Source organism: Apteryx mantelli, chromosome 3 (assembly GCF_036417845.1).
Source record: "Apteryx mantelli isolate bAptMan1 chromosome 3, bAptMan1.hap1, whole genome shotgun sequence".
Classification (NCBI taxonomy): domain Eukaryota; kingdom Metazoa; phylum Chordata; class Aves; order Apterygiformes; family Apterygidae; genus Apteryx; species Apteryx mantelli.
The window spans coordinates 15,724,318-15,740,649 of NC_089980.1; the positions used below are offsets into that span (position 1 = coordinate 15,724,318).

Genomic DNA, 16,332 nt, shown 5'->3' on the forward strand with positions numbered 1-16,332 from the left:
TTTATAGCAAACGTAGTTTGCATACATTTATTGTAGCCTTAAAAAAAAAAAAGTATTTATTTTTAAGAAAGCTGATCTTTCTTTCACAGTGTGTCACGTCTGTTCTACTGTAGCACCGGAAACCTCACCTTCTGCAGTTCAGGCTGCTGAATCATGTCGTTCAATTTAATTGGCTTCTCTTCAGCCTGGAATTGGCTGCGTGTTATCCGAGCATGGGGCCTGCTTAGGCAGTTAGAGTCGTCATCTTTCGTCTTGTTTAGCTTCTGTTGTACTGGTTTCGGTGAAGGCTTTGGTACATGAACCTGTTGATATACAGATAGTAATTCTGTATATTGAAAAAAATTCAAGTGTTCACAATTGTCACAGGTACCATTCCAATCCTTGAACCTGTCAGGTTTGAGACAGGTGAGGCTAGCGCCCTGTTTGCACTTATTACCTAGGCTTTACAAAAAAAGAAAATGAGTTTTAGGTTTGGAATAGTACAATCCAGTAAGCATATGACAACTTCTGTTGTTTACAACTTAGGGGTTGGCTTTTTTTCTTTTTTTTTTTTTTTAAGGACTCCCCCACCCCAAAAAGGCAGGCATTGAACTATAAAACAGATAGCCTCTCCGGGGACTTCATGCATTACTGTAGTGCCAAAATCCTCACCTGCTGAGGCTCTCTTTGGTGAAGTGTTGTGTTTAATTTAATTGGCTTTTCTTCTTCTTGGAGTTGTGTGTGTGTTACTCCAGTACAGGTTTTGTTTTGACAGACATATTCTTCACCTTCCATCCTTTTTTGCTTCTGTTGAACTGGTTTTGGCATTGGCTTTGGTAAGCGGACCTGTTGATGTACAGTAAACAATTCTGTATAGTAAAAATCCCTCAGTGTTTCACAAAGAGGAATGTTTTAAGTTCAGTACCAAAAATGTAAAATGAGAGTAAGATTAAACAATCGCTCTGAAAAGAATTGTTTTTAGCATTTTAATTATCATTAAATATTTTCTTCAAACAGTACAAAGAGCTATGCTGTATTTGGGAAGAATGCTACAAAATAAACTCAGAGTTACAAATCTGAAAACCTTAATTAATAACCTTTAATGGGAACAATGCCAATACATCACTGTTTGTATCGTTATTCAGGAGAGCGGAAAACATTCCTTATCACTGGAATGAGTCAAATGCAAAACTGTCTAAAACAAGATAATCACTAAGTCCTCAGACTCAGGTAATCTAATTTAGGAATGAAGTCTTATATTCTTTTACAGTCTTCTAAAATGTAATGGGGAATATGCTCTGAATAGTTGCATGAGTTAATGCAAGTTCTTTTCCAGTGCTGCTGTAAGCACTAAGTATCAAATGATGTCTGTTTTTGGCTTTTATAACTTGGAAGACAAATGTAGCCAAAACACAGGCTGTATGCCACATGCCTTTGGTACTTCTGGCACACTAATAACTCTGTAACTGTAATGTTTGCATATGGTCCTCTATGCAGCAGCTGCATCTGAATGTAGCAGCTAAAAATGAAGTAATAAGCTTCCTTTTTGTACTGCAAATTAAATGCATACAGGAGATAGAAATTGCACAAACTAAATACTGTTGAAAATGCTAGTGGGCACTTGTATCTATTGTTTAATCCAAAAGGGCTTTTAAGAATATAATCCATAGTTTTACTCTGTGAAAATTATTAATGTTTAGAAACATAAAGGTGCATCTGTTTTGAGTAACTGAAGCTAGTTTCAAACAGTCTAACTCAGGACATAACATTGTAGATAGCCTTGAGAAACGGAATTAGTTAGGTGAGCTTCAGTGCCACACTGACAGTTATCTGAATTCTGGGGCCCAAGCTGTTTTCTCTGCATAGCACTGTACTGCATCGTGCAAGAACTGATAGTCTTGTTGACAGCTAACTCCAGTAACTCTTCACAGCATCTTCACATCAGGTACATGCTTTAAATGACTGAAGCATTTTCAAAACAAGACTTACAGCATTTCTGAAAATATTTACTCTATGCCTAAAGATTACCATATTCTATACTAATAAAAACTACAAGTCGGTATTGATGTAAATTTTTTTTTTTAAATGAAATGTACAAAATCTAGCAGCTAGTCAGCTGGCTTTACCCTATTTCATTTGGCCATAATCCTAGCACTTTCACTGTAGGTGAAAAAGCTGAAAGATTTATCCAGTGCCAAAAACTGGTAAACAAATTTGAGAAATAACTCCGTGTTTTATCATCTGTGTTTGGTGTGCAACTGAAACAAAGAGCCAGGACGTAACCACCGTTATTCCTTTTATGTCACGTCAAGATTAGATTCACGTACTATACAGGGAGCTGTATCCTGAAGTACACGATCTGCAGCAGTTCCTCTTGACATCATCTGCAAGGAACTCGTGTTACAGGATCTGCTTCCTGGTACCTATGGGTGTTTACTGGTCTTCAGAAGGGAATTCACAGAGATCATCTCTTTCCTGTACCAAACTGGTACAGGTGGAGTCACAAAGGTCACCTAAGTCAGATCTTGCTCAAGTGAGGCAACAGTGGATTGTTTGTAGTGGCTCCTACTACTCTTAGGTTCTCTCTTTAATAGGAGAAGTGTTTGGTGAATAAAAGGAGAGGTGGAAAAGGGAATGCGAGGGGCAGAGATGAAAAGAGTCAAACCTAAGATAACTACAGACAGTGCAATGAAGAGATGCAGTGGGAAGTGCTTTTCTGTCAATGAACACTTTCAGGACTGTAGCACCAAAGCACACTAGGCCTTGAATATACTCCAAGGCCAGTAGCCACAGACTGAAAATCAGGTTTTTCTGAAAATGGCAATAGATTTAAAGAAAATTCAGTTATCTGCTCTACTTGCATTTTTCTCTCCATTCAGACTAGTAAAGAAGCTTCATTAAAGTGCTCCTCAAGTCTATTGAATAACCCTAGAAATCTTTCTGTAGCTGTTTTGCAGTGAATGTGACAGGAAACTCTTCCCAGTAAGCAAAACTAGCTAAAGAAACATACTGCAAAAGCAGGTTACTGCTGGAGCATTCTAACTATTCCAAGAAGCAAGAGAGTCAACATGAAAAAAATCTCTCTAAAAAAGTGATGTTAGGTGCCTAGATCTAGTAATTTGCAGGCTCTCTCCGATCTTGTTATTGGCCATCAAAAATAATTCTGCTTCGGCCTAAGGAACAAAAGGGGGGATAACTGACACTTCTCACTCGTGGATTTTTAAGTGGGGTTGTGCGATTGCAAACAGCAAGTGCTACAACAACTCTTACAATCTGAAAGTTCAGCATCCATCCTTTATGCCACTATACTATTTTAGGCCAAGGTTTAGGCCAGGCAAAATACCTGAACGAATCAGAAAGTGTTGTGCTTTGAGGCTCAGAGATAAAATTAACAAAACACATTCCTTTCAATCAGTGAATTGATCAGAGCCAATCAGTAAAATAAATCTTTAGTCCAACAATCTAGCTATTTAGTTTTCACTAATAATCTAAAAGTGTGTGTATGACTATGTAAGAATGATGGTTTTTTCAAACATCAGAATGATTTTCCTTTTAAATTTCAGGTTTATATATGAAACTTGGAGTAAAATTCTAATTTTGATATTTCCAGATTATCTGCAATTTTTCCTATCACCTGTTACATCTTACTGTTTTTTAAGCAGACATTTAGTTATTAAAAAAAGCAAAGGGATTAATCTTCACACAGTTGGTTCAGCATCTTTTTTATGACAGGTTATGCATTCTGTTCTGTTCACAAATGGGAAAAAAATTAGATTTACTATTCAGTATCTGATTCTAAGTAATCAAGCATTCTTGTGAATTGGAAATCCAACCTGATCAGTTGGGTAAGTTAACAACTACTTGATATTTCAATTAAGTTCAAAAAACTGTACGAACTTAAAAAAAAATAAATAAAAATAAAGCTTCTCAAATTAGTGGAGATTAAGTGGTGACCATCATAGCAAGGGAAGTACTGACACTGAAATAGCTTTTGGTTTTATTAAATGAAAAAAAATGATAACACAAGTCAATAAAATTGCTAAAATAAGTATCTCTAATTACCAAGATCAAAATCCAGTGGCTTTTTATTAAACATGAACTTTTGTTCTGCCTTCTGTAATACGTAAATAGTGCTGACAATTGGTTTGTGAGGCACTTGCTACAATAAAACGTAATTGTATCATGAGAGAAAGGTGACAATCAGGAGATCATGAAAAAATTACATATTCTCACTGGTGGTTAATTAGCCATGCAAAACCCCCTCAAACAGATATTCTCTTCTATTAGGAATGATTACTATGCAGGCCTACAGATGTCAATACCACAGTCATTCAAATACTTCTTTCCCTACTAATTGAAGGTTGTAAAGCTCTGGTGCCAAGGTTTTGCTTCCAAAGAGCTAATTTATGACTAGAAGGATATTTTATGTCTTCAGTTGCAGCAGCTACAAAACTCAGCAAATCAGAACCATCTGTGCACTGATACTTGAATCACCATTCATCTAGCAGCCTATCAGTCACATTAGTTTGCATCCTGCATTCTTGGCTCACGTACACTTGTGATGGTCCAAAGTTCATAAGAAATATTAAAAATGAATGGTACCCTGACCCTGCCTTATTGAACACGCATCAGAGGAAGAAGCAGGGCTTTTGCATATGGGTAGTCTCAAGGCAGAGGTATTATGGGACTGACATTTCACAGCAGGTCCAGTAAGGCTGCTAATTACATCAATCTCCACTTATTAAAACGAGGTTTTATTAACTGTATAGTTTCAGACTTAAAAATACAAAGGGAAAACATAACATGATAGCTGTCAGCTTTAAAACTCTGTTAGTACATCATATAGCACTACATACCAATAAAACAGTTAAATCCTAGAATAATACATCCCTCAGATTAGTGGCTGTAAGAATATAAAGGCAAATGACAAAGAACAGTCTAAAAGCAAGAAAATGAATTAAATGCTTTCACTAATAATGGCAACTTTGCTTTTAATCTGGTCAGAAAGAAAAACCTGGCATTCAGGCTTGTCTTCAAGAAGTTAGTGAACAAAGTCCTTGACTTCCCCATTATCCTGAAAGTACATGATTCTCCACAGACCTACTACTTTGAAGTGAGAGGCTGTAGGTCAAAAGGACTCATGACAGTTCTTCCTCCTTAAGGTTTGACATCCCACTATTTAGCAAAGCCAGGGGAAACAGGAATTAACAAACATGGTGTATTTAAGGCAAAAGAACTGCTGCGTCAGTCTCATTTTGAGATCTTAAACTGTTTCTTCTTTTACAAAAGGAGAGACAACCACCCAGCAGGAGATTTCAGAAGACAATCCCAGAACTGTCTTACTTACTTTTGACATTTTAGAAGCACAATGATTTAGTCCACTGCATCCTGCGGTGGAAAATTCCAGAGGGCCATCGTAGCGAGTTCCACTTGACTCTAGTCCATCCAGCAGGATTTTCTTTAGCACTTGATACTTTGGCTTTTCATCATAAGCTAATCCATAAACACATGCCAGAAACTTGGATATTTCACCTGTGGAGCATATTTTAAATGTAAGTTTCACTTGGTGTAAACCTAGAACTTTAGAAAGGTTTTAATTCCAAAATGGATGCCAATGCTACACTGCCAAACAAGATGACAAAATTTCAGCTGAAGACAACATTCAAAATGTAGAACTGACAGTATCTTGTCTTTTTGAAATGGGAAAAGCAAAAACATAAGATTTGGATAAACCAGCTAACCTTTAAGTGCTATGTCTTGTTATAGAAATGCACTAATTTGTATGCTACTGAAAGCTAGTCCACAAGTATAAAAGTTAATCAAAATATTTTATTGACAAATATTCACAGTTCATTCTAAAATAGAAGCATTTTATATTTGATAGATCATACTATCCTTTTAAATATTGAATACTCTCAAAAACAGTATTTTAATTAGCATAGATATTGTACCTTGAATGCTTTGGAGAAAAGCAAAATTTTTTTATTATTATTATTATTTTTTACATCTAATACTTGGACATATATTGTTTTTGAGAGTAAGTTCTAATACAGCCTAATAACAGCATTATTTTGCTATCACTACTGAGTACTTCTAGAGACAGGGAAGCTGCTGAAAGGGCAGAAATAATACTATTAGGAAAAATGTGTGGAGAAAAAACATCTGTTATAGTCCATAAGTAAAGTTTTATTAAATATGCATGTACATTGTGAATGTATCTTATGTAATACACCAGCATTCCAAAAGTTCAAATACACAAATTTCATGGAAATAAGTGAATAGATCAAAAATAGATACTGCCTTTGAGGGAAGCTCAGTGTTTTCCCTAAACCAAAAGGTTTTTTCTCTGGGTTACTTTTGTACTATTTCAGTGCAGGAAACATAGGACAAGCCAAACCATACATTCATTTGTTTTTTTAAACTCTTAATATACTATGCAATAAACCTTTGTAGACAGGTGCTTACTATTTCCAGATACTTACATTTCTAAGATAGTCACTGTTTCCTAAAATCTTGGATTACACAGAGCTAAGATCTGATATGCCAGTACTAGATTCAGTTCTCTCCTGCAGGGATAGCATTCTCATTTAATGAAGAAATTATGTAAAAAACAGTGGTCAAAGGAGGCCCTTGTGCTGGCAGTCCCCTTTTTCCAGAATTCTGGTGGGAACATTAACAGTAAAGGCAGCATTTCAGGCACAAGAGTTCAGGTTGAACTCAGCGGCTCAAGCTAGCCTCTAGGCACAGAGCAACAATGAAGAGATGGTCATGAAAGTCCAGGTGCAATCTGACTGCGCTCAGATACGTCACTATATGGCACGCACCACAGACGAGATGGATCAAGATTTTTGTACTACCACTTGCAAGGGCTGAAAATCTAGCCCTAATGTCTGCATCATCTACTTAGTAATTGTTTATGGGCTAATACAGGAAAGTAGCAGGAAAAAAAAATTCCTGCAATAAAGCATTAAGTATCTTGGCTATAGAATCATGTATTGTAGAATCACCAGCATTCAACAAGGACCAGAAATTTACCTTCTCTTCTTGCAGTAAACAACCCTTCAAGCTAAAATTGCTTAAAATGTAATAAGCTTATACATGGTCTGATCCAGTTCCACTAAAGTCAACAGAACTATGACTTCAATTAAATTATGCTCTGAATTAATGAGTCTGACGTATATAATCTCACAGTAAGTATTACATAAGTACCATGTTATCAGCTAAATATAGCTCTAGTACAGATATTGCAGGCTGAATTCTTCTGTTGCATACATATATATCAAAAGCCAGTCCACTGTACTGCCAGATGTTACACAAACAGGATAAAAGAAAACTGGCCCAAATGCATCCATTCATGAGGTAGGTGTATTTTGTACTATCTGTTATCTTAATACCATATTTAATACAGAATATATCTTCAAGCACTGTGTATGCAGACATTTCTTTACTAATTCCCTTCTTCCCCAGATTTAAAGCCCACTACCACCACCAAACTTGTACTCCAGTATCCGGCAAGAATGACATCCTAACCTTGTAGGAAAGAAGCTAACAATGGAAACCTCATCCGTGGTCTCTGCTCTTCCATCTACGGGAAAGAAGTTGCAGCTGCCTTCTCAGGACTTAACTAACGCAACAGCTAAACACAGGAAGACAGAAAAGGAAGGAAAGTTTAGGGCAGGAGAGAGAGGATGTGGACAGGACTTAAAAAAGGAGCACGGGCGGAAAAGAGGAAGGGAGAAGCTGAGACCCAAGGTAGCCCCTCTAGGCTTGCAATAACTGAGGCATGCATTAGGAAAGTCTAGGTGCAACTGACTCAGATATGAGATAAGAAATCAAGAAGGTGATACAAGACAAAAACAGAAGGTAGAAACCAGATAAAAAGGGCAGGAGCAAGAAAACGCATCAGTGACAGTGTCAATCAAACAGGCATTAGAGAAGAACAAGGGGAAAGGCTGAAAAGGCTCAGCTAGGATGGATGGGAGACCTAGACCACTCACAGAGAATACTCAGCAGCCTGTAAGCTGCCCTGAAGACTCCGCTTGGCCTGCGCTCACCTGCCAGTCTGGCCCCAGTGCTCATCCTCATCTTTAGGATGCTTATATTGACAACTGTGATACTGCAAAGGTTGGTGTGCAGGGGTGATTTCAAGGGGTCCCATAAGGATGACTTCTGCTTGCACACTATGGTTTGCCCTAAGATCAGAGCCCAGTAATACTGCATGGACTCAGGCCATTTGCCTTAGGGTGCAGGACTTGGTGATTAAGTTCATTATTTTAACAGAAGGCTTGGTTAATTTTGTAATACTTTTACTGTTCTTCTGCTCCCCCAAAACAGAGTAAGGCATTTAAATATTTTTCATAGCAGACTAAAGAGCTATATGGTACATACTGTAAGCACACTTACTGCATTTGCTTCCAGAAGAATCCCATTCCGTCACTGAATGCGGGAGCTCATCCATAAGTCTGAAACAACATGAGAATGCAGCAGTTTAATGTGGTTCTGGAGCAGGTGATCCTTCATTTGGGATCTGGGAAGACAGCAAGTCTCAATTCCAAAGGGAGTGGACCTCCGGGATAGCTAATGATTCACAGTACTGCTTTTTTTTTAAAAAAGTCTCCTCTTACCAGCTATATTTTTAACTCTTTGGAGGCTGCTGATTTCAGCAAGACTAGACTTACAGCTAGACTTGCATTAAGTTTTTCTTTGCAGATGTTTTAAGTTTTCTAGAAAGAAAAAAAACCCTTTGAGCTTAAATTGCTTGTTCTGGTTTCAGCTTAATGATTAATATTTGCTTTTTGAAATTTAAGAAGCGGTTCTGGTCTGCCTAGTAGTCATTTAACATCAGATTCTTTCTGCCATATTGCTCATGAGCAGCTGGGTGATGGCTGTCAATATTACAAACAGGCAAGGCAGGGAGAAAGGGAGAGAGGGAGGTTAAGCAGCCACAAATCCAGCTTTATAAACTGAAGATGCAGGACCACAGATCTACTTTCTATCTGTTCAAAACCAGAGATAGCCCAGTACACTGCAGCTCAGAAAAAAACATGTCCTAAAAAACAGATGAAGTAACGGTACCTCTCATCTTAGAGCAGATGTGAATTGCAGTGCTTTTCTAGCACATATAGGATCCTGCAGCAGCACAAGCCCCCTTGCTCTGAGGGAATGAAATCTCTTAGTTCAGTCTAGCTGTTAACACAATTATAGGATACAACTTAAGTTACGTAGTGTCACTGTGGCACCATAGGTCTTCATTTTTTTGAAGATGCAACATTACTGAAGTATTATTTGTGGTCTAAATGTATCTACATTTTTATGAGGCAAAGAACGCACGAGAGTATCTGCTTTGTGTTTTGCACAGCTGTAGAAGTATACAAATGTACAGAGTTTTTTCTCCTCCTCCCACTTACTATTTAGACTCAAAATCCCACGTTTTCCTTGTTTAAAGGAATCATAAAGCTCCATCCACCAGTAACAGGATGTGTTCTCAAATGCATAAAATTGGAGGACCTAAGCTAATAGCCTTCGATTCCATAACCTGGTTAGCCAGCCATTTCAATTTAATTCGTTTGGTACACACTGGCTTCATCCACACCTTAATTTCAGCCAAGTTCTGCCAACAGGAGAAATATGCAGAATCAAGTCCACTGAGTATGCCTTGTCCCAAGACCTACTTTTGTGGTAACTGAGGGACACCGCAAAGTTTGGGTCCATGAAAAATACCCTGTAAAGCCCCCTATGCAGTTTTTGTATTTTGTAACAAGTGCAAAGGGGAATGGGATTATTTAACATGTAGTTACTTGGAATGTACATCTTTATACTACAGTGATTTCATTTTCCCATATAATAAACACAAAAGTAATCTCAAATATTGCAATAATCACATGGTTTATGAGAAGGGTAATTGAGCTCCTCTTGTATTCTTCTCAAGACCTTCCACTCTTGACCGTTCCCCAAAACAGGGTATTAGGCTACATGGACCTTTGGTCTGACCAGGAGTTGTTTTTTAGCCTCAGAAATAGAATCCAAGCTAAATTAAGGGAAAATGTGTACATTTAAATGTATTTCATTTTCCCAAAATTGAAAATCCTAACTCAAATGGAGCATCCCCTCCAATTATGGAACGACATGAGAACTTCTGAAATCAAGTTTACCAGCAGAAATCCTTAAATATTGCCTTTCCAATGCCCAATGCTTTAGTACAGTTGCCTCAACACCCGACTGCTTCTAGTTTCATCTAGAAAGAATGACTTAAGAAATCATAGGGGAAGGAGGAGAGGTAAATGGTAAACAACAGAATTGGAGGTCCCGTTCTGGCTTCTGCTTTTCAACTGCACTCCACCTTCCAGCTGTCCTAGTCCCTTCCTCATCACAATCGTACAGTCTCCACAGCAAAGGACTGGAGTGCTTAGAAGGGACCTGCCTGTGCTGGTAATGTACTTACCCACTTGCAAGCAACTGGCTATGTACATGTATCCTGACACCTGCTTCTGGCCTTCTAAAACAGTATAGGCACAGAAAAATCAGGTTAAGTAAAAGGGAATGACCTGGGCAAATCATCTAATGCCAAGGAACATAATTTATTATGCTAAGAGGATATTTCTGCTAAATGGAATCTGTATCATTTTCTGTGCATTTCCTCCTAATCATCTCTTTAGTTGGCTTTCTGGAAATACGAGCAATATAAGGGTTAACTGCAAGGGAAGAATTAGTGAAGCAGCTTGATTGATTAAATTGATTTAACATTGAATTGTATAAGTGTTACCTTGCAGGGGGTTGTGTAATGATCAGAACTTCTAAAGGAGAAATATTAAACATAACATACGATGTCAACATTTACAGATGCAATCTGTATTATCCACAGTCTGCAGGCTAACCTTTTTCTCTGTTGAGAGCCGATGCCACACTGAATTTGCAGATTGATTTCTGTGGATCAGCTATCCCTATTGTGTACCTCTGTTGTGACTTGCCCTACTTAAAAGTTTGCTGCTTTCTCCAATTGTGATGTTACATTTATGGATAACTACTCTTCTGTATATCCTTCTACAGGCTACACTGTACCACATGCAATTAACTCTCTCAAGTCCCAACTGTGAAAGCAGTGAAAGAAAACACTAATACACTCTGTTGCTTTAGCAAGCTCTAATGAGTCATGCTGGGAAAAAGAAAAGATTCTAAGCAAGTTCTTTATTATTTTGGTATTTAAATGTTTATAACGGCAGTCAGCTTATATGGCATTAAAAAACCTACATGAAAACATCTGAAAAATAGGTATCAAATAGAAAGGTAAATAAATTAAATGCACATGTGAAAGAAAACTTTCAAGGGACTTTTGTACCATGGTCTCTACCAAGCACCCATGAAGTTTAATGGAAGTCTATAACGTCCTTCCACATGCACAGTATCAGGCATACTCTTGTTCACAAACATTGTTTCTTTAAAAAAAAAGAGTATTAAAAGATATGTAGTGGAGGAAATGACTGTGTATTGTGCATTTATCATCACATCTCCACAGCAGTACATACATAAACATGTGCAAAACGGTATAGATGCATACAGAGTTTGCATCTTTAACAGCTTCTAACATCTCTCTTAATTAAGGAAAATTGTTTTAGCTTTCATGTGAGGTGATATCCTACAGGATGTGAGCTGTCTTTGAAATTCCATTTCGGATCTCTTTTGGTAAATGATAGAGTATGTGCATGTGTGTGTTGTTTTATTTTTACTTTGTTTTCGCAGTCTGGACAGCCACAGGGTCCTTCAGGTTCTGCTCCCAGGGTAGTTTCCCACATAACCACTGCAGCATGCAGTAGCCAAGGATTTCAAGGTCACCTCGTCTAGATGGGGCTAAAACAGAAGAGGGAGGGGAAAGGGAGAAAAAAAGATGAAGAATAAGAACCAATTCTTAGCAAACAGAAAAGACTTTGATTGAACTACTGTTGATGAAATATGAAAAAGCCAAATGGGCAAAGTGTTTTGTTTGTTCAGCTGTATTAGACCTAAAACGCCCAGGCTTTTGGCCACAGTCCACAGACAGGCAGCGACTTGTTACTGTTGAAGTAAGGGTCAGTTTCCTCACCTCCTCCAGCTTCATCCTTCCTCAGTCTGGCCTGTCACATGGACTTGATCCCCATGGCCTCTGACATGATCCAGACAGCCCATAACTGAGTACCAACACTTTCTCAAAGAGCCAAGCAGTAAAACAAAGAAATAAATGTCTGCTGCTAAATTGCTAACACATGTTCCAGGAAGTCCATGGGGTCCACACTGGTCATGCAGGGACCCTGTGAGTGCAGACTAAACACTGATGGCCTTTCCTGTTCTACTACAGAGCTGTTTGAACTTGGAAGATATGACAAAACTGCCATCTAGTGTACATTTACACACCAAAGTTGTCTGCTTACAAGCGCCATGAAGAGTTTGTTTAGACAGAGTTGTAGCACAGGTTAAAATACACTTGCTGTTTAGCAAGTCCTAGGTAAACTTACCACTACTGTTTCCAGAAAAGAAGTTATTTCAGAAACAACTTACTCTCCTCCTGAACAGCCCAAACAGATATACTGACTATAGAACACAATAGAAATAATACTATCAAAAATTAATGCCATGCCCAACTATCTCCTGTACAGAAAAACAGATGACTTAAGTTAATCTATAGATTGACTTCTACAAGAAAAAAAAAAAAGTACAATACTAATAGAATTACTATTGCTTATTGCTGCTCAGAGTAAAACAAACTTAAAAAAATAAAACACACCCAATTGCTGCAATATTTCTTTGCGCAGAGTTGACTTACAGCCTATAGTTTGTGAGACAGGACAATATAGAATATGCTAATATAGAAACTGTTAATCATGATTAAAATACAATAGACATAAAAATTAAATTTATACTTTCCCAAAATGAATTTGAGCTCTCCAAGAATGAAAGAAGATTTCAGATTTGTTTGGTACTTTTTTGCTAGAGTACAGACTAGTAGTAGGGCATAGTGCTGTTAATCCAGATGTAAACAGATATCATATTTTATGGATCTTCATTAAATAAATTCCAGAAAGTCACTCAGCAAACTTACCGTTTAATTTAAGAAGTCATCCGCTAAAAGCTACAGTGCCAACATATCATAACTGTTTCTTGTTACCGTACACACATTACTATAAAAGCAGAAGACAAGATTAGTTCTTACACATTCTCTATCTTAACTGCTATTAGGCTATCGGATTATTAAAGGCCCTTCAATCTAACAGAATGCTACACCATCCCCTGGGTGTCATTTATTTTCTGCACTAGATTCAACAATGTCCTAATGCAAGACTTGGCTCTCATATTAAAATAAAAACACAATCTCTACCACTTGCTGCTCTGTAGCAATTTCTCCAGTCATAAATCTCCTGTTAACTGTGGAACAATTCTATTCATACACATGTGTTCACAACTCCTTTTTCCATTATGGCAATTCCAGATTAGAACCATATAAGCCAGCATTTTTGATTGCAGATCCTCTAATTTTCACAAAACGCTTTTCTGGCACCTGTTTGTCTAGGATGGGCTACATACAAAGTGGCCTTTTGAAAAAAATTATCAAAATTACACTAGACCACTTTTTTTCACTGAGGGAGTAATTGATATGAGGCTGTAAATAACAGTAAGTCAATTAGATTTCAGAAGCCAGCCTAAGATAACTGGTTGGCTGATGAAAGAGTCCCCAGAGAGTAAAGTTTACTTAGTTTGGCCATGTCTAACTACCTTCTAATTCACATTTAGATCTTTTGTCCATTTCCTGACTACTACGTCAGGAACACGTGCAAGTAAGACTTTACTAATGCGTTCCTAATGCCATAGTAGTCAGCTGAAGACAATAAATAAATAAATAGTAATACACGTAACGAAGCCATACCTCACTAAAAACAAAGGCAACGTGTTTTACAAAGAGATGGTAAATTCCCGTATCACTTTATCTATCAGATCCCCCAAAATGTTTACTACATAAAGAGATTTACATGTGTTTTTCATAGATCCACATGAAAGTGTCAACATTTGATTATTTGACTATACTAGCTTTCTCCCTGCTGCTTTCTTGGTTCAGTATGAGAGGTGCTAGCTTCCTCAACTTTTTAAATAATTTTGATCCTTGCAAATAAATAAACAAACAAACTAACTAATATTTAATGAATTAATATGATCTATGAACAATGGAATAGATTTTCATCCCATATTAAATCCTAATACTTTTATTTCAACTGTATTTTTATTTGAAAAAAAGTCTGCTAATACAATTTGAGATTACAAGAGTTCTCGATAAACATGAACTGCAAGAACACAGTCTGGCCTCATTTTAAATGCGATAGCCACACAATAACAAAACAATTCCACTTGATAACCTGTCACTATTATAGGAGTATATATTCAAAATAATACTTATTTAAATCAAATTCTCTTTTATTTAAAATATTTAAATACTTTTTTTTTTAAGTAGATATCTGATTTCTACTTTCCTATTCATCAGGATTTTTTTTTTTTTTTTGTATTTTAGTCTCTCATGAAATACTATTTAATGGGACCACGTTGGTGATATTTTATTTTACAGTATTTTTATAGTTTAACTTTTTTACTTGAAGATTTAAGGCCTGATTCTGTACTCACTCCTGCAAAGATAAATCAGGAACAACTCCACGGAAGTTAATGAATTAACAACCATGTCAATGAAATCAGAGTCAGGCCATAAGAAGTTTTATATACAACACAAACATATATACTCAACATGCAGGCATAGGGTTGAACAATAACTCAGAATAATGTAACTGAAGGAATTCACACTGAGAAGAGAATATATTATGTCTCTCTGTATACCAGATTTGGCAGTTAGCTGAGTTCTAATATAAATTCAGATTACTATTTCAAAATAGAACATAAATGATATCACATCAGCCACTCTAAGCTCTCAACACTACAATGCTCTACAAAACTCATCTTCAAGCCATATAAAAACAAGAGTTTTCCTCTATGGCCCTTATTAAGCCAACTTTCTCAAGCCCTTTGTAAAGATCTGGGAAGGTAATGAGCGACAGAGATGAAATGTTTTTCTATTATTTTTAATTAGTACTGTTACACTATAATTTCCCCACTGCTGTTTCTTTAGATTGGAAACTTTTCATAGAAAGGATCATTTTAGTTGCTTCTATTGTGTTTACATGCAGTGGAACCTCCAATTCCTAATGTCATTATCAGCATACAAATTCATATTAATTCGCAAACAAATATAACTCATATACCATAACCATTAATTCAAAAGCCCATAAAAAAAAAAAAAGACTGTTAACATGACCATGGAGAAGTATAATTATGTCCAAAATGAATCATCACAGTGTTTTAATCTACAATGAACTAAAAGCGACAGAGCTTTTTAACTCAGGGTTGAGAAGATAAAACCAGACAAACACAAGAATTTGTCAAAATCGGTGCCTGTATTAGGGGCAGGAGGAAGGAAGAGATCAGAAAAGCAAACAATGAAGTATTTCTTCCCCCAGGTCCTGGTCAATCTGAGGAATTCACTGCAGCGGGATAGTAAATAACTGAATATAGTGGATGGTTAAAGGGAGAAAAGAAGTCAGATAAATTTTAATACTTGTAGGCCATTCTATACAGATTCATACAGTCTCAAGGACAATTGCTTGCAGGGGCCAGGAACAATTTCTCCTTTCCCCCTATATACTTCTGCATCATTAGTATGGCACTTTGTTTGCTAATGTACTCGCTGCGTAATAACCACCATCAGTCATGGGATGCTGGAAAGAAAAAAAACAGTTCCAAAAGCATGTTTGCATGACAGCTCTTCCAGAGAATTCAACCCTTGGCATGGCAATGAGCAACTTCTCCTACGTCAACTGTGGCCAATGCCCCAAACTTGAATCCTGAAGCTACACACACAACTCTTTACATGGCTGATAGGCATAAAACATACAGCATACCTGGGAAGAGTTCCTGAACTCATCCGCAGGGACTCTGCGTAACAGGGAGTAACAGGGACTCCCCAGCAGCTCCATTACCTCCCTGCAGGCTGCACCATGTGGTCGCGGAGGTGCTGCTCCAACAGTATCAGCCTCATAATCCTGCGGGCTCATGTCTTTTCAAAGGCAAGATCAAGGCTGGCCAGGAGCCCACACCTCAGCAATGTCCAGTCATGGGATGCCCAGGAGTCACATAAGTCACCTCACAAGTCACAGAAGCTGCAACACTCCTGCCTCTGTCCTAACTTACGAGCATACTGCAAGCCAGCAGGTCTTACAGGCTGCAAGTTCCCAAACTGTGATCCTCAAACCTCTTCAAAACACCACAGCTGTACGGGACAATCGCAATAGC

The 16,332-nt window shown here is 37.4% G+C and overlaps 1 protein-coding gene across 4 annotated transcripts in view; it reads right to left on the reverse strand.

The window, feature by feature from the left end:
* VRK2 (VRK serine/threonine kinase 2) overlaps positions 1-16,332 on the reverse strand; it is a 50,504-nt gene that overhangs the window by 3,737 nt on the left and 30,435 nt on the right. For all 4 annotated transcript variants that reach the window (XM_067292740.1, XM_067292741.1, XM_067292743.1 and 1 more), the window contains 5 exons: positions 11,703-11,823; positions 8,383-8,441; positions 5,327-5,511; positions 652-825; positions 129-302 (listed from right to left, as the gene is read on the reverse strand). In XM_067292740.1, coding sequence (XP_067148841.1) covers positions 129-302; positions 652-825; positions 5,327-5,511; positions 8,383-8,441; positions 11,703-11,823 — 713 coding nt within the window. The remainder of the gene's footprint in view (positions 1-128; positions 303-651; positions 826-5,326; positions 5,512-8,382; positions 8,442-11,702; positions 11,824-16,332) is intronic.